The following is a 26974-nucleotide window of genomic DNA, read 5'->3' as shown; positions in this document are numbered from 1 at the left end:
GTGCTGCGATTCATGGGGTCGCAAAGAGTCGGACATGACTGAGCAACTGAACTGAACTGAACTGAAGTCAGACAGAAAAAAGCAAGTATCATATATTAACACATGTACGTGGAATCTAGAAAAACAGTGTAGATGATCATATTTGTAAAGCAGAAATAGACACAGGTAGAGAACAAATGTATGAATACCAAGAGCTGAGGGGAGGCGGCTGTGGGAGAAATTGAGATAGTGGGATTGCCATATATACACTGTTGATACTATGTATAAAATAGATAACTGATGGGAACCTACTGTGCAGCCCAGGGAACTCTCCTCGATACTCCGAGGTGACCTAATTGGGAAGGAAATCCAAAAAAGAGGGGATATATGTCTATGTAAGGCTGATTCATTTTGCTGTACAGCAGAAACTGACATAGCAATGTAAAGGAAATATACTCAAAAGAAAAAAAAAGAAAGAAAGAAGAAGAACTGCTGTATTTTACATGTGCCCCTGTTTGTCTCTATCTACATTGTCTGGGCATAATAAGGAAATAGGGACATTTATGGTGCTATTGGGAGTATTTGTGGTTAATTTGAGGTGCAGTTAATGATTCATAGATTTACAGGAAACATTTTCACCTTGGAACCTGACAGAAGGAAATGCCTGACCTGCAGGAAGAATTTTAAAACATACCCCTTCCCCTTGCCGTATACACAGAGTTTACAGAGAATATTCAGCCCCTTCTCAGTTCTGTTATTCTTTATAGGGTCAAAGGAAACTTATATTTTCGTAATCATAATGAAGGCCTCTGAGCTTTCTACAATTGGATTCTGAAAGTTACAAGCCGAGTTACATTTTTATTATAATGAGTATGAGATAATTCTCACACCATCCCACGTATGACGTAGGGTTACATATCTCTCCTTTGTTCCGGTGTTGCCATCTAAGGAGAAGGTTTCAATGATTTCTTCATCTTTACATTCAAAACCATGCCCCGTTTTACTTTTCTTGGTACTTTTGGACCATACTTCCTTTGCATCACTTATTTGGTCTCCTTCCATTCCTTCCTTCCTTCCATCTTATTCACATTCTGTCTGCCTTAATTCTTTTAACTGGTTAGGAAGAGATCCATATTCTAGTCCATCACATTCTTGGAACTTCCAGAGTCTTACCCACTGGACCTGTCCCCTAGAAAAGCTCTTTACACCACTGCTTCCTGTTCTCTTTTTAAACTAGGGACCAGATAGTTTTGCTTTCCTCTGGATTGTTTGTTCCCTTTCTAGTTTCTTTAATTCTCTATCTTGGTTTAAAACTCAGGTTCTCCCAGGGTCTCATGCATTCTCTTCTTTGCTGTGGCGTCTCTCCATCCTCTGCTGTCAGCGGGCCAGATGCTTTCAATGCTGCATCACACGTTTGATAATAACTTCCTTCCGCTCTTCTCCTGAGTCAGAACCACTCGTTTCTAAGTGCCACGTTCCGTGGTGCAGAGGTAACTATTTAACCATAGGCTCTCATTACAAATAAACAAGACCTTGATTTCTTAGTGCTTCCTGACGTCCATGTTGTGGGTAGCCTATACTTCTCCAGCAAATCTTCCTGACCCAGGAATCGAACCCAGGGTCTCCTGCATTGCAGGTGGATTCTTTACCAACTGAGCTGTCAGGGAAGTCCATGTTGTGAATATACTGGGCAAAGTCACGTTCCCAAAGCAACATCATTCATAGAGAAGTTGAAAAGAGATGTACCTGATCTACACTCCCCACCCTGCACTCGCGGCTTAAGCACAATATTGATGAGACCATTTTGACAGACATGTTTCTAAAATATATTCATACGCTTTTGAGTTAACAAAGCAACCGTGATATCATTTAATTTGATTCTGTGGCTCTCAGTCATCATTATTAATGCCAAGCTCTAAGGCAAAAAGTGCTGTCTCTAAAGATGATGACAGTGAGAGGACATGTGAGAGTCTCAGTTGTGTCTGACTCTGCGGCCCCATGGGCTGTAGCCTGCCAGGCTCTTCTGTCCATGGAATTCTCCAGGCAAGAGTACTGGAGTGGGTAGCTGTTTTCCCTTTTCCAGGGTATCTTCCCAAGCCACAGATCAAACCTGAGGTCTCCTGCAGGTGAATTCTTTACCATCTGAGCCACCAGGGAAGCCCAAAGAGAATATATTTGCCTCTAAACTAAATGGCTTAATAGTCAAACATGGAAATTAGATAAAATAAGTAATGCAGAATGCAATGGTAGTTTGTTTACCTTTAGAGGACTTTTTGTCTTTGTTAGTTGACTTTTTCAAACACAATACTCAAATCTACTTTTCATGATTTGTATAGTTGTTTTAGCTGTCTCTCGCCTGGTTCTTGATATGACCTCCTTATTTGTTTGTTTTTTGTTTATGACCTTTTATTTGTGCTTTGATTTAAAATCACTGTAAATCCATCTTAAGTTATCAGAGAATAAGTATTAATAAGTAGAGAAACAGGGTGTCTTCATAAAGAGTGCAGATTTTCAAATGACTGGGGTTAATTTGGCTTCCCTTTCATTGTGTATTTTCTTTAATATCATAAAAGAGAATGCTATTCGTGCGTCTTCTGACAGAAAAGAAAATGGGTTTTTCTGTTTGAAATGTTCACTTTAAAGGTATTTGTGATGCACGATGGCTTTAAAATCGGGTTGCTTTTCACGATGAATTGCCTGCAGCTGCTCTTCAGGATTTTGTGTTTTTTTTTTTCTGAGCACATCCATCCTGTTTGGATACAAAACCCCACATATTTACATCACTGATGGACCAATAAGTAGAATGCTGCATTTTTAGGGGAAGTTTCTTGGGAACTATTTACAGTCAGGAGCAGAAAAGCAGGGGGTTGAAAACACAGTGCTGCTTCTTACCTCGCTCTGATTATTTTGAGTTTTAGCCATTCCTGTATATCCTCCCATTTGCAAGTGCAGGGGCTGGTGACAAATCACTTGATGATCAGGAAATACCATGAAATGAATGTGGTTCTGGTGCGGTTGTCTTGAGGTATTTGCTCGTTTCTCTTTCTCCTTCACATCTAAAGTGAAGGTGGATCTAAACCAAGGTAAATTCAGCTTCCTGGATAGAGGACATTTCTTTATGTCCAAGGAAATTAAAGTTATTCAGGCATACACGTGCCACATAACTAAAAACAAATACCTAGTGTACCATTTTCTTTTCAGACCTGCAGTTTCTAGTGCCGGCAGGATGGTTGATCAGTGGGTAATTTTCTCAGAATTACTATTTTATCAAAGTTAATGTAGAAGAATGCTTCAAATGTATTAAGATCCATGTCCAAACACAGCAGGTGTGATTATAAAATTTCTAGATATAAAGCATAATAAATGTTATTTGTACATTATAATGACATTGTTGACATTCACTGGACTATGTGAAATTCATCTGTTTCATCCTAAAGAGTATAAGTGTATACTTTAGTATATTTTAGAATTGCTTAAAAATGTAATTGTATCTAATGCAAATATAATAAACTGTGACATGTGTAAAATTGTCATTACCCTATAATTTTTATCTGGGTATTTAGAAAGGATTATACCTAATTGAATAGTACTTCCCTATAGCTCAAATGGAGAAGGAAATGGCAACCCACTCCAGTATTCTTGCCTAGAGAATCCCGTGGACAGGGGAGCCTGATGAGCTGCAGTCCGTAGTGTCGCACAGAGTCAGACACGACTGAAGCGCCTTAGCATGCGTGCATGCATTGGAGAAGGAAATGGCAACCCACTCCAGTATTCTTGCCTGGAGAATCCCAGGGACAGAGGAGCCTGGTGGGCTGCCATCTATGGGGTTGCACTGAGTCAGACACGACTGAAGCAACTTAGCAGCAGCAGCAGCAGCAGCAGTAGCTCAAACGGTAAAGAATCTGCCGGCAATGCAGGAGACCAGGGTTCTATCCTTAGATTGGGAAGTTCCTCTGAAGAAGGGAATGGCAATCCACTCCAGTATTCTTGCTTGGAGAATTCCATGGACAGAGAAGCCTGCTGGGCTACAGTTCATGGGGTCGCAAAGAGTTAGACACGACTGAGGAACAAACACACACATACCTAACTGAAGATGAATTTTCATGTAAATATATTGTCTCAATAAAATGTCATTCAAAGGAGCTATGAAACTCCAGTGTTAGATTGGGAGCTAAAGTATATAAATAAGTAAGCTCATTTTGAAAAAGTAGTTATCATCATTAATGTAAATAAGTCAAAAGTAAATAAATAAGCTTCATTTTGAAAACGTGGCTAGTCATTATAATCAATGACAATCTAAAGAAAGGAAAGAAAAAACAAAGATTTGATAATTCATATTTTACATAGGAAGGTAGAATTGGGGGTAGTTTTTGTTATTTTTGTTTGTTTGTTTTCCTAAATATTAATAGTACTGGCATTGAAGCCTAGAGTTACTGTTCTAAGTATGTTATAGCTAAGCCAGTCATTTTACCAAAAATAGTGATAGGTTAATATTAGAAAATATGATATCATAAAAGATTCACTACTCTAGAAAAGGATTTCAGGAATATATCTCTAGTGCTCCAAAAAGGCTTAAAATCTATTTCTAGTTGAAGTCCTGATATTCAAAGTAATTTTTGTATATTTTCTGAGATGTTGCATAAAGTGGTACATGAAATGGGTGTCACAATCTTAGTGATAACAGTGTCCATAAGTGCAGTTGAAATTGACTTTGCTGCCTTCTCCAACTGTGAAGCCAACGTTGATGTGGTCTGATGGTGCACAGGTTAAATACTCATGGACTCTCTTTGCTTTGTTGCAGCTCTCAGCATTAGAGAGGCAGATCTTTGACTTCCTTGGCTTCCAGTGGGCGCCCATTCTTGGCAATTTTCTGCATATAATTGTCGTCATATTGGGTTTGTTTGGAACCATTCAGTACAGACCTCGATATATTGTGGTGGTAAGTCTTATTTTTAACTTGTGTTTTCATATAACACTGCAAAACTGTTAGGAGAAGAAGAAAATTATTTCAGTTGTTCTTTCTGATATAATATGGCTTGGCTGTACTGGCCTTCATTACTGAATTCTGTGGAGAGATGATTATCTGTGGGGAAGAAGGCTCAGTGAATGTTTACAACGAAGGCAAACAACGTGACTATGAGTGTGAGATGCATAGTGTAACTGAGATCAAGATTCACAAGGAAATTTAAGGTGAGTTTCAGTAGAGGATGACCTGTGGTCTTGATGTTAGATGATATGTAAATGTGCATTAACTATCATTTCAATCACGTGTGTCACTAACACTAAAAAGCAAACTTGCCTAGCCATAACTATTTACTGATTAAAAAGCTGATTAGTTTTAACTGATGTAATGAATGCATGTGCGTTTATTTCATGAAGTGAAGTGAAAGTCGTTCAGTCATGTCTGACTCTTTGCAACCCCATGGACTACAGAGTCCATCGAATTCTCCAGGCCAGAATACTGGAGTGGTAGCCATTCCCGTTTCCAGGGGATCTTCCCAACCCAAGGATCGAACCCCGGTTTCCTGCATTGCAGGCAGATTCTTTACCATCTGAGCCACCTTTTTTTCATACTTTTTCCCTAATTTACAGTGTACTATATATTGCTAAACATTTCTCAACTTTGTGATGATAAATTTGAAACAAACACATGTTCCAAACTATCACATACATGGTCAGCACACCCTCTATTGTAGAAAAATTTAATAAAGAATTTAATCTGTGCTCCACATTTGACTGGAAGTTATTTTCAGTAATTAGTTCTCTTTTCTAGAGGGGAATATTTTAGGCTACATGTACGTATAAAAAGGTTGTGAGAAATACCAAGCAAATGTAAGGAATTGTAATGAGGAGTAACACACTCTAAAATGCTCACTGAACCTGAAAAAATATATGGTGTTCAGTAGAATTAGTGAATATTTTCTTGCAATGCGAGTGATTGCGTCACTAGAAGAAAACCAAAAGACTTAGCAGCATGCCATCTTCTTGTTTTGGTTTAATTCAATCACTCCTATCAAAAAGAAAAAAGTTATAATTTTTTCTATAAATGCATCAACTTTCTGAGTCTCAAAACTCGCTTTGGGAGTATCTTTCATTGCATCACACAGAGGTGAAGATAGCCAGCTCACAGCAGACCCTGTGCTCAAACTTGCCACCTGGGTACAGGAGAGCATTTCTGTCCCTTGGCTGACTGCAAGGGCTAAACAATGCCTGCTTTATTCTTCTTCCTGAAAGAGAACCTCTGCAACCCCACTGTATGATCTATTAGAAAGATGTTTCACAGAGTTGGACTTGCAGCATGGAAGACTTTAGTATGCATAATATTAAACTCTTACTGGAGTCTGTGTGTGCTCAGTCGCTCAGTTGTGCCTGACTCTTCGTGACCCCGTGGACTGTAGCCCACCAGGCTCCTCTGTCCGTGGAATTCTCCAGGCAAGAATACTGGAGTGGATTACCATTTCCTCCTCCAGGGGATCTTCCTGACCCGGGGATCACACACGCATCTCTTGCATCTCCTGGATTGGCAAGTGTTTTCTTTACCATTAGTGCCAGCTGGGAAGCCCCGAGATTCTGCCTTGCTGCTGCTGCTAAGTCACGTCTGACTGTTTGTGACCCATGGACTGCAGCCTACCAGGCTCCTCGTTCCATGGGATTTTCCAGGCAAGAGTACTGGAGTGGGGTGCCATTGCCTTCTCCGGATTCTGCCCTAGAATTATTTAAATCTTTATTATTTCATGGATAATAACTTAATCAAGAAGTTTTATATTACTTTAAAGGCAGAAATGTTACCTAACTTGATATTTTTTGAATACAGATTAACACTGGAATTAAAAGTAACCCAAAACTTCCTTTAAAAATTTAAAAAAAAAAAAAAGAGGAAGGAAAAAAAAAAAACAAGTAAGTATGCTACATCCATAAGTTAGTCCTTTGGACTTTTATACAAAGGTCCACATCCAAAGAACTGCAACTTCCTTTCATTTGAATTATTATACAGCGAAATATGGGGCTTCCCAGATGACTCAGCTGGTAAAGAATCTGCCTGCCAATGCAGGAGACACAGGAGACGTGGGTTCGATCCGTGGGTCAGAAAAATACCCAGGAGGAAGAAATGGCAATCCACTCCAGTATTGTTGCCTCAGATCCCATGGACAGAGGTGCCTGGCAGGCTATATACAGTCCAAACGGTCACAAAGAGTCAGACACGACTGAACACACGTGCACTCTGTACACAGGGAAATATCCCTACTATGTCATCATAAATCTTCCCCCAGAGTTACTGTTCAGAATGGCAATTAAGAGTATTAGGTTCATATCCAATGGTCTCAGATTTAAATCCCCTTGGACATGAATACTAAACTCCAAAAACTGTTAGAACAATGACTGAGCAAGAAACAGATCCTTTTTAAAAAATAAGCATAACATATTCTATACACTGATGCTGCTGCTGTTAAGTCACTTCAGTCATGTCCAACTCTGTGCAACCCCATAGATGGCAGCCCACCGGGTCCCCCATCCCTGGGATTCTCCAGGCAAGAACACTGGAGTGGGTTGCCATTTCCTTGTCCAATGCATGAAAGTGAAAAGTGAAAGTGAAGTCGCTCAGTCGTGTCCGACTCCTAGCGACCCCCAATGCAGCCTACCAGGCTCCTCCATCCATGGGATTCTCCAGGCAAGAGTACTGGAGTGGGGTGCCATTGCCTTCTCCAATTGTGTATACTACTATATCTAATTGATACACATGTGAATGAATTAATGAATGGTCTTCTTGGTAATTGAAAAATAAGCTAGGAAAGTAAAAAATAAAGTAGTCTGAGTTATAGACTAATTGCTCAATGAGAAAAAAATATACTAGGAGACTTCTAAAGTTCATTTCAATTAAAAAATGCTGAAATATCCTCATAAAGCTATGCAATATCCTGGAAGCCACATAGAACAACATAAATGGTTTTTCATCTTTATAGGCACTGTCCTAATTAAATTAGAATTTGAAGTATGTGTACTGAACATAAGCAAAGTAGGATAAATAGTTGATAGATTATATAGAGATGATGGGTAAATAGATGGATAAATAATTATGCAGAGTGAATGTTTCTTTACTTTGAGAAGTTACATCTTCTATACTGCAGGTATATCTGTGTGACTGTCTGAGTTTGTAGGCATACTCCATGATGACCAAAAGATATTTGTTTAAAATGGAATGTATCTCTTTTTAAAAAATTCTAGTTTCAATTGCATAAATAAGATTGTTGTTGTTCAGTCACTAAATTGTGACCTACTCTTTGCAACCCCATGAACTCTAGCCCACCAGGCTTCTCTCTCCATGAGATTTCCAGGCAAGAATACTGTAATGGATTACAATTTCTTTCTCCAAGGGATCTTCTGGGACCAGGGATCAAACTTGTGTCTCCATTAGCGGGCAGATTCTTTACCACTGAGCCACCAGGGAAATCCTAAAAAGAAATTAATCCTCATCAAAAAGATGACAAGGAGGATAGCCAGTATCTTACACCATATGTTGTCCTGATACTTTCTACCTCAGCAAAATTCCTTTGGCTGTGTTATCCTTCCTTTTTCCCCTGTGTACAGATTTGGGTCTCAGGTGCACACTGAGGTATGAAGTTTCCATCTCAAAGCAATCCAAAATTCAACCATATAGATATTCTTTGTTCTCAACAGGCCAATGTATTAGAATAAAGGAACTTACAATATTACTTTTAAAAATCCCGATGTCTATATAACGCATGACACATTAATAGCAAAATAAAAAAGAAATCATTTCAAAAATGTAACTGGTTATAAAATACATATGAATGAAGTAAATTTTTGAAAAATTGGTGAATTGATCATTTGATAAAATGGAAAATTTGGGAAAGTGTTAACTTGCAAATTAACCTGTAGTCCTTTTCCTAAAATTTTTTCAAATGAAGCTTATCATTTGATGCCTAAGCACTCAAGCTCTGGAGTCATATGATGTCTAAGCACTCCAGCTCTGGAGTCATGATGCCTGAGCACTCCAGCTCTTGCCAGAGTGCCTGTCCCAAGTCTGACACTAACTACATGATCAAATGATTACCTCTCTACCTTGGTCTTAGTGTGATGACTGAATGACTTAATCTATGTAAAGTTCTTAGAAAGGAACAATAGAAAGCAGCTCAGTAATAACTGTTGTTATTGTTAGGAATTTCAGAGCTGACAGTTGGAATCTATAGTACTCAGCTTGATCAATTTATCTTTGAATGTTCAGAAGTGACATCAATAGTACAACTTGTGATGTATCAGAACACACTTCTGTCATGAAGTTTGTGCTTTGACTTTAAATAGATTTGCCTCAATATGCATTTTCTGTAACTCTGAGTTGATTTACTTTTCTAAAAGAATACTTGGGGTGTAGGTTTGCAGTCCTAATAATTAAGAACTATGTGGTTTTGCAGTTAATTTGTTTCATTTTCTTACTTTAGTCCTGCTTTATTTTATCTCCTCCCCTTAACCTTTGTCCCTAGATTTTTCCTCATGACACAGTGGTCTGCACTGCTCCTTTACTCAATTATCTCCATAATTAGACTTATGTAGAATGAAAACTGTCCAATACCAGGTGCCATCTTATTAGTAACATCTTTAAAAATTTGTTGTGGTTTTATGACTTTATCAGTTTGCAAAAAGCATGCATTGAGGATGTAGGTTAGCTATTTTAAGTTTTCACAAGGATATTTTGTGGGTCAGAAAAGTGCATTTCAATGCATTTGGTGCATTTTTAAGAAAACATCTACTACCCACTCACACTGGAAGACTCTTTAACAGAAAATATCAGCAGATCAACAGAATCTGCAAATACCAAAAGCCTCAATGTATATTTTAACTGATGTTAACTTTTTGGCATATTTTCAAACTCCTCTATAGTTCTAGTGATTTTGGAGACTTAACTCATTATTATAAATGTATTACTCTTTAAAAATCATAAATGATAAAGATAAAAAATGTAAATTGAATTTTAGAAAAAAATTAAAAAGCTTCTGATAAGGTTTCTAGTAAGGCTATGGCTGTTTTATAGTGTTTAAAATTCATGAGCCTATTATTTGGCAGAGCGTAGAAGAAACTAATATTAATAAATCATTTAAATACTTAGTTTAATATTAACAATAAGTTATTTCACTATTTATCATGATTTAACAGTAAAGAGCAATACTTGAATTAGTATGTCTATTTACGAATTCATAGATTTTTGAGGTAAAGTAAAATCAGTGAGCAACCCATTGTACTTGGTGTATTCACTGTGCTGCTGTGGAAAATTCCTTCCTCATTCAAGCTGTCCTATATGTCAGTTTTCCAGACCTTAGTGTCTTTGTCTGCTTGAGAAAGTAACTGGATGCAGAAAGAGAAAAACAAATATCATATATCAATGCGTGTATACGAAATCTGGAAGAATGGTACAGATGAACCTATATACAGGCCAGGAATAAAGATGCAGATGAAGAGAACAGACTTGTGAACACAGCGGGGAAGAAGAGGGTGGGACGAAGTGAGAGAGGAGCATTGACATGCCTGCACTACCATGTGTGAACAGCTAATGTGAAGCTGCTGTACGACGCAGGGAGCTCAGCTCCATGCTCTGTGATGACCTAGAAGGGCAGGATGGGTGGTGAGTGAGAGGGAGGTAAGGAGGGAGGGGATATATGTATACTTACAGCTGAGTCACGTTGTTGTACAGCAGAAATCAACACAACATTGTAAAGCAATTATCCTCCAATTAAAAATTAAAAAAAGAAAAAGAAAGTGACTGGATGAACTGAACCCTAAGACCATCTCCTTTGATGAGTCTTGATCTGAGGTTACCTTAATTCAGTCTGACTAGTACTCTTGAGAAAGGCATTTCCTAATACATAATACATTCATAAAACCAATTAATCAATAAGGCTGGCATGTTTAGAGAGTTTGGGGATGTAATTGGAAGGTATTTTCCCATTATGGAAATATGTTGCTTATTTGCTCATCCTTAATCCTAGTTATTTGGAGATGGCAATGGCACCCCACTCCAGTGCTCTTGCCTGGAAAATCCCATGGACGCAGGAGCCTGGTAGGCTGTAGTCCATGGGGTCGCTAAGAGTCGGACACGACTGAGCGACTTCACTTTCACTTTTCACTTTCATGCATTGGAGAAGGAAATGGTAACCCACTCCAGTGTTCTTGCCTGGAGAATCCCAGGGATGGGGGACCCAGTGGGCTGCCGTCTATGGGGTTGCACGCTCAGACTGAAACGACTTAGCAGCAGCAGCAGCAGCAATCCTAGTTATTAATTTCTATGCTTTCAAAAAATATTTTACATGCTCATGTTATAGCCTATCGTTATATAAGAGGCATACATTCCATTCAATAAAATAGTCCAACAGTTGAAAGTTGGTTAATTTTATTCCACATATCCATTTTTCCACATGATTCTCATTCAGTAATATGGAAGTGAAGGGTTTTGACTAATATTCCTAAGACCGTGATGATTTAATATTGTAACTAAAAGCTAGCTAGCTGATTAGATGGGCTTCCTTGATTGCTAAGGTGGTAAAGAATCTGCCTGCGATGAGGGAGACCCAGGTTTGATCCCTGGATTGGGAAGATCCCCTGGAGGAGGGAATGGCAACCCGCTCCAGTATTCTTCCCTGGAGAATCCCAGGAACAGATCCTGGTGGGCTACAGTCCATGGGGTCATAAAAAGTTGAACACGACTGACTAGCTGACTAGATAGCCCACAGAAAATTTGCATAATTGTATCCCTTGGAAAAGTTAGTACTCAGAAAACAGAAATCAAATCAGCACTTGGATTTCACTTGCATCTGCAAGCCAGCAAAGCACTTTCAAAATAAATCTAGTTTTACTGACATCTACTGAAAGCAGTGGAAACTATTGGATTTTTAATTTCTAGAAATCTTAGGGGACCGCATAAGGGGCACTCTTCTGAGCATGCCCTGTTTCATCCCAGAAGACAGATTTATTGACATTTTTATTATCGACTTATTGAATATACATTCCTTTCATCTCCACATTTTTCTTCTTTTTCTCTCCCCTCCCCACCCTTTCTTTCCAGTATACAGTATGGACTGCCCTCTGGGTCACCTGGAATGTGTTTATTATCTGCTTCTATTTGGAAGTAGGTGGGCTCTCTAAGGTAAGTTCATGATGGTTTTAAAGTACACTTTTAAAAAGAGTACACTTAATAAATAATCTAAGTAACATTACAAATGGAATACTAATATATATACATCTTTACAGTGTACATATATTACAAATGAAATACTAAGTATATGTAACAATCTAAATAACATTAAAAATGGAATACTAATATATATGCACATACACAGTAACTTAAGCAGCATTACAAATGGAATACTAAGTATATATAGTAATCAGAGCAACTTTACAAATGGCATACTAATAAATATGCAATATACAGTAACCTAAGCAGCATTGCAAATGGAATACTAAGTGTATATAATAATCAAAACAATGTTACAAATGGAATACTATTCAAAAAAGAGTTTGGATATCATTTAGAAAAGAATGACCTTGGGAGCATGTTAATAACAATGAAACTCCAAAACAATAGCTTTATAATTTAGTTTGCTAAGCTGCAGTGGGACTCAGCTTCCAGTACAGACTCATGTCCAGTTTTAAAAAGCCTCTCATCCCAGTGACCACAAGCCCCAAATGTTAAGTGGAAAAATGGCTTTAAACATTCTTGTGTTTAAAGTGGGGAAAGGGATTGACCAAAATGTAGCAGATATGAATAGCAAGTTGCCATCTTTGCTTGAATATCAATTCTGAGAAAAAAGTTTGACAGAGAAGGAAATCCTCATTATATTTAGAGGGAGCATATGTTTACTAACAACTATATACATCAGTGTGTTAACTTTGTGAATCCTGATCAGACTTGTCTTTATGCAACATGATACAAATGTTATTTCTGTCTGTCTAGAACTCATGTCAGCAAAGCACACAATTTTCATTATGACTGTTGCAGAACCATCTTTTGATTACCACCCAAATGGAACAGCACCTTAGGTTAAACTTCTCGTTATGTTTCTTATGTATTTTTCTCATAAACCAGTGCAGTTGTCATTTGAAATCATAGAGAAGAAACTTAACAGCATAATTACAAAAAGAATGAGAAAGTTTTAACCTATTTTTCTAGGTTTCTTGTTTTCAACTATCTCTGTGCCAACTTATTCTATTGTTGCATAATAATGTCAGATTTTCTTTAAGTAGCATTTGTGGTTTAGATCTTAGAAACATTTGCCTTGACCAGCACAGAGACTTTTAGAATTGTTAGGCTCCATTGAAGTCCATAGGGTAATAAAGAATTTTTGATGTAGCTAAGAGCAAAGATCCCTGAAGGGTTTTCTCCAGAACCTTCAGAGTTGATTGTTCTACACTATAATAATTTTATAATTAGAACTTGTCATCATTTTCTTACATTGGCAAATGTATTCAGGAACCAGAAATGACATTCCTAAAACTGAGTTACATAGAAATGTACCAACATCTACCTTTAGTATTTGTGCTATTAATTGCATTTCACCACTAATTTCTAAGACAGAAAAAAGGACTTAAATCAGTGCTCAGTTATCATCTGTAACATGCAGATTATACAGTAATTTAAAAATGCAAATATTGTGAATAAAATAATTGTGAATAATAAGTTAAGCATAGCATTTTTCAACCCATAACATTTTCTGTTTCTTGATTTGAATGGTCAGTTTAAATCATGTTTTTATTTCACTGGACGGAAACCATCTTTTATTTTCTTCTCTGTTAACTGGTTTGGAATAAATTAGACCATAGGAAATTTGTTCTATGGAACTGGCATCATAATATGTTGAAAAAGACTAAATTTCAAATCAGAAGTCTTTCATTCAAATCTTGTCTGTAGCAGTTATAAACCATGGGCCCTTAGGCAAATCGCTGAATCCCAAAAGTCTCTGTGAAATATAAAAACAGGACCAGCATCACCAATAATGATAGTAATCAGTGTTTGTCTAGTGTTTAGCATTGTTACCAAATAGAAACTCAGGTAGGCGTCAAATATGATGTGATTTTTTAAAAAAAAATTTAAATTAAAATAATAGTATCTTTTTCCCACAAAAGTTGATTTCGCTCTACTGCCCAAGATGACCTTTGTGAACTGTTTCTTGTAACTGGCTTTCTAACATGGATGTGAATGATGTGAATGTGAATTTCACATGAATTTCAATGTGAATCCTTGAAAAACATCAAGGATTTTTTTGCCCCTCATTTCTTTGGGTTCAGAGTTAAAAATGTGGGTGTAAGGTCCCAGTTACTCATTTTATGACCCATGCAAATGCCATTAAGCAGCCCACCAAGTATTCTAGATCATTAAAAAGATAGACGATTCCAAAAGACCTAGAGGTTTTCTGTTGATCTCTTTCTGTTTCCTGTTTCCAAGCTTGGTAATTGCTCGCTGGCTAGCCACAGGTGAGTCTCAATTCCAGTCTGTCGGGAATCTATTCTGAAAAAAAAGAGCAGCATTAAGGACCCTTGATAAACCCCAGCACCTCTGCCATTTTCCCAGGTTGTACCCCATTTCATAAAATAATCCTTGTTCACATGTGCGTCTTTATACACTAACTCTCCAGAGTCCTCCCTCTCCTTCTAGTTCATGAAGTCATTTCTTGGAATTATATACTTGGACAGATTAATAAAAGCCTCACTCTACTTTGATTTTGGCCTAAAATGTCCATTGTAAAGTGGTGAATCTTTCTCCAAACATCAGATTCAGCTTAATTTCCACAACACCTTTATGGATTTGGGTGTTATTCCAATGACAGGCACTTCTGAACCATTCTTGTAAACTAATAGTGTACTCGCTGACCATGAGTGATCATACCTCTGGCCTCTTATGGGGACTGTTGATCACAACCTTTAGACTTCCTTTTGCTTGGCATCATGCTTTTGTCCCTGTGGTCCTGAGGGTCTCCCTGGACATTCTCCCTGGATTCTATAACTTGAAGGAAATGAATGTGCTGTTTTAGGAAATGTGTGCCTGTATGGTGAGATTGGGGATGACTGTGGGTAGGTGACCAAAAGTGCCTGTACTTTTATAATCTACTGAAATCTCAGTTTTGTTTTCTGCAAAATGAGGAAAACCCACAGCATTAATTTTATTGTTGTTGTTGTTTAATCGCTAGGTCGTGTCTGACTCTTTGCGACCCCATGGGCTACAGCATGCCACGTTGTTGAAATTGTTTGTAATTCATACAAAGAACTTAGAAAGGATCTTGGAATATTGTGAGGTTTCAGTAAAAATGGTTCTTTATAATTGCCATCAACATCATCATCTTTCTTATTAGTGAGAAATTAACAGACATCTCGATCCTCATTCTGCAAACCTGTGGGACATATATTTATTACTATGCAAGAGCTGTTAAAGGGGAATATGTAGGATTGAGTGACTTGTTTAAAAAGTATGTAACAGTCCCTTGTGCTAGGACCTCAGATCTGCATATTAACTTCGCAGCTGTAATACGATTAATTAAACCCTTTCCTTCAACTTGTAAATAGCATTTTTGAAATACTTCTGTAGCTAGATTCTGCTGCTGTCTCTCCCGCTCCCCCTGGGAGGAACTTTATGCGTCTTTGGAGTCTCCAAGGCAGTTTTTCATGCTGTACTTTAAGATCACCAAGGGTACAATTAATAAGTTATTGCTGCTTCTTTGGAAGTCGCAAGACTTGAAATCATTTTTTTCTTCCTAGGCATCCATTCAGAATGCAAATATGAAAACCCAACTCATTTGTTACCTTTGAAGATACTGAAAGATAAGTTATATTTGTTGTATTTGTTTTTAATCCCTCCAAAATTAAACTGATGCCTTAAGGCATCTTTTCGATTACTCCAAATTGTAGAAACTTTAGGTTAGTATTTCTTCTAACTGTCATTTCCTGACAAATGTATGTAACTTACTCATTACCGATCGTAGAGAATTTTCAGTGTGTTACATTTTCCTAGAATTCTGACTGTGTGCTACTGTGCATGAGCATAATCTAGATGTAAAAAATGAATATGAAGAAATTCTCTGAAGACTTTTATTAACTATGAGCTTTGATCAAGAGTCTCCTAAAACTTAGGAAGAAGCCTGAAAGGGAAACAGATGAGCCCTCCCTGATACCACCTCTGTACCTGTGTTCACGTGGCCTTCACATAAAAGAAAAACTACCTACATTTGTTTCTCTGTGTCCTGTCTTAATGGCTGCATGTTTTCCATAGTACCTGATTTGTGGATATTTTGATTCTTAAAGAAATGTAAGCCATTTCTCCAAATGGCAATAATAGCACTTTCTTGTCCTCTTTTGACTTAAATCGTCACCATTCACTCACAAGGGTTCTCTTCTCTCGTGAGATTCTTCAGTCGAATATTTCACCAGAGCAGTCTGGCAGGGTCAATGACATCATCCTTCTTTTTCAAGGTTCATTCTTATTACCCAGCCTGAATTGTTCCTCTATACTTACTGAGAAAAATCTCTCTCTTCATCAAGATTCACTTTCCTTCAAGGATGAATTCTTCCACTAACTTTGGTTTGGTCAGGCACATTCAAGTGCGAAACTTTTAGACAGTTCAGAGTTCCATGTACAAGTTATTGCGTAGGAAACAGAACTGTCTCTCCCCTTCAGCTGCATACAGCCCCTCCATTAATAAGCATTCTAAATATTTTTATGTCTCTAAAGAATTCTTTTTCTGTGGGCAGTTTCAAACAAAATCAGTGATATGTAGTACATGTGCGGGCATGCTCAGTCACTTAGTCATGTCTGACTCTGTGCCACCCCACGGACTGTACCCTGACGGAATCCTCTGTCCATGGAATTTCCCAGGCAAGAATACTGGAATGGGTTGCCATGTCCTCCTCCAGGGGATCTTCCCAACCCAGGGATCAAACTTTCAGCTCCTGTATTGGCAGATAGCCTCTTTACCACTGAGACAGCTGGGAAGCCCCTAAAGACATAGTATATATCTCTCTTTAAATAAATGCAACTTACTGAATCTAGTAATGAGTATTAAACTTGCATTTATCCTTTCCTTTGAATTTCTTCCTCCCTGAACATTTTTCCAAAAAGAATCTTGAAATGTGATGTTTATGGAAGACTGAAGCTAGGATACAAAATATCTTTATTTGAGAATAATATTATATCAGCAAATGATATAGGAATAGCATCCAAGAAACATGGCAAAATTATACCTACATTTGAAACTATAAGAATGATATTTTACTGTTTCATGAGATGAATAGCATATCTATACCGACAAGAATCTTTGAAAAATGTATAAACTTTCAATTTACTAGAGTAACAAACTATTTCAGGTTCTGAACTAATATACTGGTATATACTTATCATGATGTCCTGAAAGAATATTTTTGTTTGTAATATTAATGCAGAAAGGGACAATTGAGGTGGCGGTGAACATCTATCCAGTTATTAAAAATGTATAAAGAAAGAACCATCACAATCTGCTTCTGGGCATTAAATCAAAATGAAGCCCCCAAACTTGCAAATGTTTATTTTTTGTTTCCTATACAGTCCTTTCCCTAAGTGATGCAATTATTTTATATATTTTTTAAAAGTAGCAAGGCAGTATAAATATAGTTATGCATTTCTTATTCCAATGGACTTAAACTATACTTTTCCCTTGGTCTGGGTCTAAATAAACATAACTTCTGAAAATAACATCTTTGGCATTCTTTGTGTGTTAAGATAATTATTTCCCCCGTAGCTTCTTTTCCACAGTAAAGAAAATTATAAGCACATCTAAACTCAGTATTATATTTTCATAGATTTCATCAAATACAAACAGTTTGAAACCCTTTGCTCAAAAAATCCAATTTGCCGCTATGTTATAGTCCAATGACGTATAGAAACCGCAATAACTAAGTAATTGCTGCAGCCTGGGTGGTGTTTGGAGTTTTTAATCACAAGTTTGTGTGATAACCTTGTACCTTTCTGTAGAAGTTCAAATATTTTTGTCAAAAGAACAGATGGGTATATTATTTGATCAAGAGAGGCTCTGTTTATTGCTGCAGAGTAAGAGTTACTGAACAAAGCCTGTGCAAATATAATTGAATAACTGGGCTATTATCTCAGCTCAGTGGATTATAGTCATGAAATGGCTGTGCTTCTTTGAATAAACCATCTCCCAACTGTTCTGTCTCTTACCCTATTCCCATTGCTTATTATGTTGGGTAACAGATTCTGTATTACAAGTATGGTCATGGAAAATTAGTCTCCTGTCTGCTTCAGACCTGTTCTCCGCTCAGTAAAGCTGACATGCCTAAGGCCTTGGTCACCTCTCCCTCTTCCCTTCCCTTGACTCCACTCCTCAGGGAGAAAAGAGAGGACATAGTCAGCTTCTAGAGCCGACCTTGAGCTGATGGTGAAGTTTGCAGAGATCCTAGTCTATTCCAGTCACTGGTAATGGCCCCTGCTGATGTCACGGTCTCCACACTGACTAATTCTTCCCTGCGTGCATGCTAAGTCACTTCAGTTGCGTCCGACTCTATGCGATCCTTTGGACTGTAGTCCACAAGGCTCCTCTATCCATGGGATTCTCCAGGCAAGAATACTGGAGTGGGTTGCCATTTCCTCTTCCAGAGGATCTTCCCAACCCAGGGATCAAACTTGGGTCTCCTGCATTACAAGCAGATTCTTTACTCTCTGAGTCACCAGGGAAGCCCCACGTCAATTATATCAGGTACCATACTCACAGGCTCTGAGAATTAGGACATAAACTTCTTTGAGGGCCCCTATTCTGCTACCACAGAGGTGCCAGCCATCTTAGACCATGAGGTAACCTTAGGGATATCAGCCATGCATGAGAATAATTGAGTACAAAGAAAAAAGGAGCCTGGGACCCTAACTCCATGGAGATTTTAGCCCTGAATTTCCCACACAGACTTCTTTCAGATTAGAAAATGTGTTTAAGCCACTTTGGGAGGACTTGAAATATGCAGGTAAAAATAAATACCCAACAAATCATGTATAATTGTACAGACAGTTTTACTAAGCATTTATTTGGTCCAAAGCGTTGTGCCAGGCACTAGGGCTCCATCCTATTTCTGCCTCATAAAATGTTCTTACCATAGGAAATTAAATGCATAATAGCAAGAAAATGTAACCAGTATTAGGATAATGAATTGAAAAGGACTCTGATACCATAGAACAAGGAACACAGTATCACCAGGATCAGGTAAGCTTTCCTAAGGAAGATGGCATGAGGACTGTACACCCTCTGGAAAGAACAAATACCATGCTGACCTTCATAGACACAAATGCTGTTACTGACCTACCATTGGAGAGAAAAGTGCTTTGAGCTGCTATTTGTTTTCAACTTCCTATAATGAGTTTTTGTCACTCCACCCACCTCCATCCTGTACTCTTTTCCCAGACTCTCCTCTGGCCAGCATATATAGGAGAGAGAACTCTATAGGGTTACATGAATCAGAGCCAAGGTCACTACCTTTAGAAGTGGTCATGTAAGGACCACAAGGGAGCTTCCAGGTAATACCTGACTACCAGTGGCCTGAAAATGGTCTGTTTAGGCACAGCTGGGAGAAAATACCAGAATGCTGGATATCCTTTTGAGATGGCCTGGAGTTAATTTTCCTGAGCATCAACAGACAAAATGAATGAATGGTTTACAGACTGTAGCATATGTACTGCGTGTTTAGCTTCTTAGCTGTATTGGATTCTTTTTGGCCCTTTAGACTGTAGCCCACCAGGCTCCTCAGTCCATGGGATTCTCCAGACAAGAATACTGGAGTGGGTTGCCATTTCCTACTCCAGGGAATCTTCCTGACCCAGGGATCGAACAAGAGTCTCCTGTGTCTCCTGCATTGCCGGTAGATTCTTTACCCGCTGAGCCATCAGGGAAGCCCTAAACAGACAAATATGATCCTCAAATATAAGGCTATTTCCTTGCACAACTGCACTGTTTAACTTAGAGCCAGTCAGTGATTCAAAAAGTATTTCAAAGGAGGACAAACATGCTTCCAGCAAAATCCTCTGTGTGCTGCCAAAAGAAAAATGGCATTGAGTTAAAGAGTCCTTTCAGAACAAGCACTCTATCCCCACACTCATTTTAGCAACCAAAATTCAATTTGGTCAACATGTCTGGAGAGTTGATTTGACCCTTTTTCTAGAACAAAAATGCAGTGGTTTGATGGCATCATTTCTGCATGGACCATCCGTGTTTTAGCTTGTACATATAGTTTATCATTTTGCACTTGTCCTTAATTGTGAAATTAATAGAGAAAACACTTCCTCCATGTATTTGAATTATCAGGGGCATTAAGGCTATTTTAAGTATTAGTGTGCGACAAGGTTCTGTCCTGCTTTGAGGCAGCAGAGAACAGCAGCAGCTCTGATTGTGCAGTAAGCTGCCCTCACCCTTAAGTGAGATCCTGAGACAGAGGATAGTTGTTATTTCCTACATGCAATTAGTTTTATATGCCCAGAACATGGTGTGCATTTCACTTTAGCATAAAAGGCATGCAGGCTACTGGTCCCTGAAATCAATGGCAGTCAGAAGAGCCTAGACATTGGGTGATCTGATGAATAATTTAAGACTGATTTGTTAACTGTGCAGAAGTGAAGTTAGCCATGCAGGGAGACACATTGTCAATTGCCAGCAATTTACTATGTTTTTGAAAACCACAGGCAGCAATTTACAGAAAAGATTAGGCCAGTTACTGTACACGTGTGACATTTTCTTGATTTAAGATGTCAATCTGGAAAGCTGTTCACTGACAACTGGAGTTTTGGAATGAGGTTATAAAGTTTATGAAGAACTGCTTTTACCTGAGAGCGTCTGTATTTCTGTCCTGGGGGACTCCTGAATGCACACCTCCTGCTGGGATTAAACGTGCATATGCAAATGAGTGCTGTCAGAAAGGGCGATGCATCTGCCCTGGGACCATTAAGCATCTTTGCATCACTCAGTGCTCTAATGCACTTGTCCCTGAGAGAGCATGGTGATGGGCTTTGTTTCTCAGAGGAGGAAGTCATCGGCGGTATATTTCTTTAGTCCTGTGCCACCCTGGGGGTGTGATCACTTTCATCCTGCATCGGAAGTTTACTTTGCTCTTCTTCATAAGAAGTTGATTAAAGGGAAATCCCATTTTTATTAGTGTAATTTCTTTCCACTTCTTTTCCCTTTTGGAATTGAGTCAGTAATGATGATTTCTTCATATTTGAATTTGTAAAAAAGTAAAATGAAGGAAGGCTTAGCACTTGGTGGAATTTGATACCATAAAGTATCCTGGGGGTGACTTCTATAGGAAGAATACGTATCAAGTATAGCGTCTCATAATTGAAATATGACAAAGTATAGCCTAGGATTGATCATTTTCGGAACTCTACCCCAAAAAATGTTCTTTGTTATACCTTTAAATTTATTCCCAGTATTTATGTTATCAACTTCTCCAGGAATTCCTAGCAGGCTTAAATGTCACAAATCAGAGCTGTAATCATAACTCTTCTTTTGAAATCATAGATGCCAACAGTAACTATATATTTTAAATGAGTTTAGTTTACCAGACAAGAGACAAGGTGAGTCTTTATGTGTGTCGTTGTTAGTAATGAAATCAATCTGAAAACTAAGACAAATACCTTCTTTCCTCTGCCTTAAACTTTTTCTCTATTTGCCCCTCTGATGAGATTTATAAACTTCTTTACAAATTAATGGAAGCTTTTGTGTTTTCTTTAATCATTTCCCCCATGTTTTTCCCAAGAGGAGAAAACAAGATGACCTTTTGATTTTTAAACTAATTTTTATCTCCCATATCAGATATTAAAAGCAAAATATACAGTTCTAGAAATTTATCATTTCGACTCATTGGGAAGACCCTGATGCTGGCAAAGATTGAGGGCAGGAGGAGGAGGGGGCGACAGAGGATGAGATGGTGGATGATATCATCCACTCAGTAGACATGAGTTTGAGCAAACTCTGGGAGATGGTAAAGGACAGGGAAGGCTGGCATGCTGCAGTCCATGGGGTTGCAGTGAGTTGGACGCAAATGAGCGACTGAACAACAACAAATATTAATATTAAGCCACAACTCTGGCTTTACCCAGAGAGCTTTTTTTCTTGATTTAAAAAAATCAATAAAATTAAAGTTCACGTGAATGGACAGCTTCTAAAATATTACATTAAAGACTAACACAGCTCTTCCTTGGCTCGGCAGACCTACTGTCTTGACACATAAGGCAACAGAAAAACACTCTTGGCAAACACATGTAAGCTTTTAATTACTTACACCATCTTGGCTTTGGGTGACTGTTTAAATCACACAGTTTCCTTGTTCATTCTTTGTCTATAGTATTTTAGTGTGATGTGTGTATGTGTGTGTGTGCTCAGTTGCTGCAGGCATGTCCAACTCTTTGCAACCCATAGTTTGCAGTCTTTGTAGTCTTCTAGACTCCTCTGTCCATATATATATATATATATATATATATATATATATATTTATACTTGCAGAAGGGAGAAAATATTGACTTATTAAGAGATAGCTCTGTTGCAGACAATAAAATCAAGGTTTTATCTGTTTGACTAAAGATTAGATTGGAGTATGATAATGGTAGCAGCTAGCAGAATGCCTTGAATGTAGAAGGCTATCACCTTGTTGAAAGACATCAGGACATGAATTTCCAAGGTTTAAATCAAGGTGGGTTTACTCACTAAGGCCCCCTGCCGCTTGGATCAGACTGTGATGATTTTGACTTGATCTATTCCTTTACCTTTAGAAACCCCCTAGTTTATTTTCCACTTAATCATCAAAAGCCTCATGTACATTACTATGAGTACCAGAGAGGTGGTTTATTATTACTCTGTACTTATTTTGTGTTTTCCTTCAAGTAGCTAAAGGGTTTTTACAAAACATGACAGCAGTCATCAAAACACTTTGCCAGTCATGTAAGGCAGGAAATAGTGCTGGTATAAATGGGCCAGAGATGTAATGCTTACTGGGAAATGTTCATTTTCTACATGTTTTTCAAGAGATAATCTTTTTAAGGAATTTTCTTTAAAAGAAGTTCCAATTGTCTTAAGTATTTTCTTTTCTCAGCATTGGAGTCAGACATTTTAATGCAACAAATTCATTGAGCATCTTCTCTGTGCCAGGTATTATTGTAGGTGTTGATAATACAACTGGGGGATGAAAAGGACCTGCTCTTATGAAGCTTTTATTGTAGTGAAAGAGACATAATATGTAACCAAATAAATCCATGATGTGATATCCTGTGTTAAATGCTAGCAAGAGAAAAAAAAAGGCAGAATAAGGGAAAGAGGGTGACTTCATGGGAAGATGGAGTTTAGAGGCCCAAGTGGCAGACAGGAGCAAGCCATGCCAAGATACAGGAAAATGCCAGATTCCCGAGATAGAAGGATGCTCAGTGTGTACCAGAAACAGCAGGGATGCTGTGCTGTGTCCCCAACATGCTGTGAGTGTGGAGAGCTAAGTAGGGGTGAGATCTGTAGGAACTTCATGGGCCATGGTAAGGATTTGGATCTATCCTCAGTGTAATGGAAACCCAATAGAAGTTTGAGCGAAGGAGAATGACAGGATCAACCTTGGTGTGGCTGTCATGTAGGAAACAAGAATAGAAGCAAGAGGACCCATAGACAGATGATTCTGGTAATCTAGGTAAGAAATAAGGGTGGCTTGGATTAGAGTGGTGGCAGTGGCAGAGGGGATAGTACAGTATGTTCCCTGCATACAAAGGAGTTCTGCTCCCAGAGCATGTTTGTAAGTCCAATTTAGATGGGGAAAAAATGGAAACAGTGACAGACTTTGTGGACGGTGACTGCAGCCATGAAATTGAAGATGCTTGCTTCTTGGAAGAACAGCTATGACAAATCAAGACACCGTATTAAAAAGCAGAGACATCACTTCGCCAACAAAGGTCCATCTCGTCAAAGCTATGGTTTTTTCCGATAGTCATGTATGGATGTGAGAGTTGGGCCATAATGAAAGCTTAGTGCTGAAAAATTGGTGCTTTTGAACTGTGGTGTTGGAGAAGACTCTTGAGAGTCCCTTAGACAGCAAGGAGGTCATACCAGTCAGTCCTAAAGGAAATAAACTCTGAATATTCATTGGAAGAACTGTTGCTGAAGCTGAAGCTCCAATACTTGGGCCACATGATTCAAAGAGTCAACTCATTGGAAAGACCCTGATGCTGGGAAAGATGGAGGGTAGGAAGAGAAGGGGGCAACAGAGGATGAGATGATTGGATGACATCACTGACTCAATGGATGTGAGTTTAAGAGATGGTGATGAACAGGGAAGCCTGGCGTGCTGCAGTCCATGGGGTCTCAAAGAGTCTTACACAACAGAAGTGATTTAGCATGCACATGGGCTCCTCCCCAGAGGGAGTGGGGTTGAAAGTTCCAATCTTCTAATTGTGTGGTTGCTTCCTTCAGCAACCAGCTCTCTCCCCGAAGCTATCTAGGACTTTTGTCTCCAAAAAATCACCTCTTTAACATACACTCAGGTAAGATCAAAAGGGTCTCCTTGTGAACAACAAAAGACACTCTTATCTCAGGAAATCCCAAAGATTTTAGAATCTCTGTTCCAGGAACTGACGAATATCAAGTATATATTTTTTATTATATACCACACTTTTTAATTACTATCCCACTGAGAAAAGAACTTTCGAAGGACCCTAACACTAGGTGCTAGGGTTCAACCAGAATGAGAAAGACAGTACAAAGGGCAGAAACCAGGGGAAAAGAAACAAAGGAAGCAAGGGTTTGAGGGTCTTCTGGGTTACCAGGTAAGTTCCCAGAGGGTGCTCATTTCACCCTGCCATCAGTCTTGCAAAGGAAGTGGTCTTTCTCCTTAATTGATAAGAAAATGCAAGGTGTAGAGAAGATTAATACTTTATTCCTGGTCAGATAACTGATGTCTGGCAAATATAGTTTTTAATCCCAGGCTGCCATCTCCGAGACTAAGATCACATCCATTATTGACATGGTTTATAAAAGAATCATAAAATGAAAGAAAACAAAGAAAAACTGGGGCAAACATGTTACGGTATTCACACCTTCCTTCTCCACCACTGAGGAGTGTTCCTACTGAAGCAGCCTGAAATCCTGAGACATGGGAGATTTATGAGAAACAAAACTCTGTCCAAAGAGCTGACATCAGACTGTGTGTATTAAGTAGCTCCAATTGTGTCTGACTCTTTGTGACCCCATGGACTGTATAGCCCACCCCCTTGGGCTCCTCTGTCGATGGGATTCTCCAGGCAAGAATACTAGAATGTGTTGCCTTTCCCTTCTCCAGAGGATCTTCCTAATGCAGGGATTGAACCTGGGTCTCCTGCATTGCAGGCAGATTCTTTTCCTTCTGAGTCACCAGGGAAGCCTATAACTCAGTGATTAGCCTCATCCTCATGCCTGCCAAGGAACCTTTGCAATAGACAACAGCTCCGGCCATGTCACCAAGCGTGGTCCTGCCCGGTGCTCCCTTCATCCCATTCTGAAGACCAGGGTAAAACATCTCTGAGAAGTTAAGCCTGTGAACACACACTATATTTGTGGTTAGAGGGAGAGTCAAACGTAGAATGTCAGACCCATATCCATGAACGTTGTCAGGGGTGTGAGTCAGGTGTGGAGTTGGATGCATTGAAATGACCTATTGGAATCCAGAAGCTGCCTGAGCGGTCAGTCCAGCTGTGAGCAAGGCAAGGAGGATGTAGCTAAGAACTGAGCCAGCGAGAGCTACTGTTCCATCCATCTGTCTCTGAAAACAGGCATAATTATTGTGATTGCCCCACTTCCAGTGGAGAATTAATTGTGGTGGCTTGTCTTTTTAGATGTTTTCCACTTATTTATTTTATTTTATTCAGTATTTTTCACACTTATTTATTTTGCATCACTTTTCCCCTCATTAGAAAAGAAGGCAAGCAATAAAATAGATATGCTACACTTTTTTCTACAGTAGGGCTGTTGAATTAATAAATGTTCTGTGTGTGTGCTGCTACAGAGTGTGTGCATGCTCAGTTGTGTCTGACTCTTTGCAACCCTGTGGACTGTAGCCTACCAGGCTCCTCTGTCCATGGGATTTCCTAGGCAAGAAAATGTGTGGCCATTTCCTATTCTAGGGGATCTTCCCCATCCAGAGATCGAACCCGTGTCTCCTGCATTGGCAGGTGGATTCTTTACCACTTGAGCCACCTGGGAAGCCCCTAATAAGCATTCTGATTTGGTTCTAATGTTGCTTGTTAGACCTCAGGCTCCAACTTGGCGAAACCCTATACGGAGTTGGCAGGAAGCTGTAACCAGTGATCTCATGAGAAGATGATGCAGTGGACAGCTGTTGTGCTGCCATCAGATAGATGCGAATATTTATCTACATTAGCTGAACTCAACTTGGCAATTCCTGCACTGAGTCACTTATATCTTCAAGGGAACGGAAACATTCAAGCCTGGAACAGCTGATACATACAGGCAAAACATATTGAAAATACATGCCAGTGTTTTTAAGGGTCTTTCAAACTATTGACAAATTGGTAAAAGTGTTACCGAACCAGGTCTGGCTGCTTGCCACTTAAAAAAAAAAAAATCAATACTGGCAAAAGTTGGTAGAAAGAAAAGCTGCTTTTAATCAGAATGCCAGTAATCTGGGTAGGGGGTGGAGGTGGGGGGACAGTGAACTCAGTGTTCGGCCATGAAAGTTCTCAAGGGAAGAAAGGAAGTAAGTCCAGGTAACCACTGAGATGGGGGATCAGAATGTCACCATCTGTACTGCGTCCAGTCTGTGTGTAGGCCTGTGGACTGCTCCTGAGCTTTCTTTAGATGCTGTCTATTCACAGTTTGTTTTTGAGATTGCTGAAGGGGAAGTTAGGGAAGAGCTCTGGTCATCTATTAATTACTTAGTCCTCATTTCTACTCCTTTGATCAACGGAAAGAACCAACAGAATAGGCAAGGTATTGTGTAATCAAAA

General features: G+C 38.9%; 1 protein-coding gene across 2 annotated transcripts in view; it reads left to right on the top strand.

Moving 5' to 3' along the window:
- The window catches only part of NKAIN3 (Na+/K+ transporting ATPase interacting 3), a 526059-nt gene that overhangs the window by 264823 nt on the left and 234262 nt on the right, over positions 1 to 26974 (top strand). For both annotated transcript variants that reach the window (XM_018058468.1, XM_018058469.1), the window contains exons 2-3: positions 4781 to 4918; positions 12053 to 12133. In XM_018058468.1, the coding sequence (XP_017913957.1) occupies positions 4781 to 4918; positions 12053 to 12133 (219 nt within the window). The remainder of the gene's footprint in view (positions 1 to 4780; positions 4919 to 12052; positions 12134 to 26974) is intronic.

Source organism: Capra hircus, chromosome 14 (genome assembly GCF_001704415.2).
Source record: "Capra hircus breed San Clemente chromosome 14, ASM170441v1, whole genome shotgun sequence".
Lineage (NCBI taxonomy): Eukaryota > Metazoa > Chordata > Mammalia > Artiodactyla > Bovidae > Capra > Capra hircus.
This window is presented reverse-complemented; position numbering and strand designations above follow the sequence as displayed.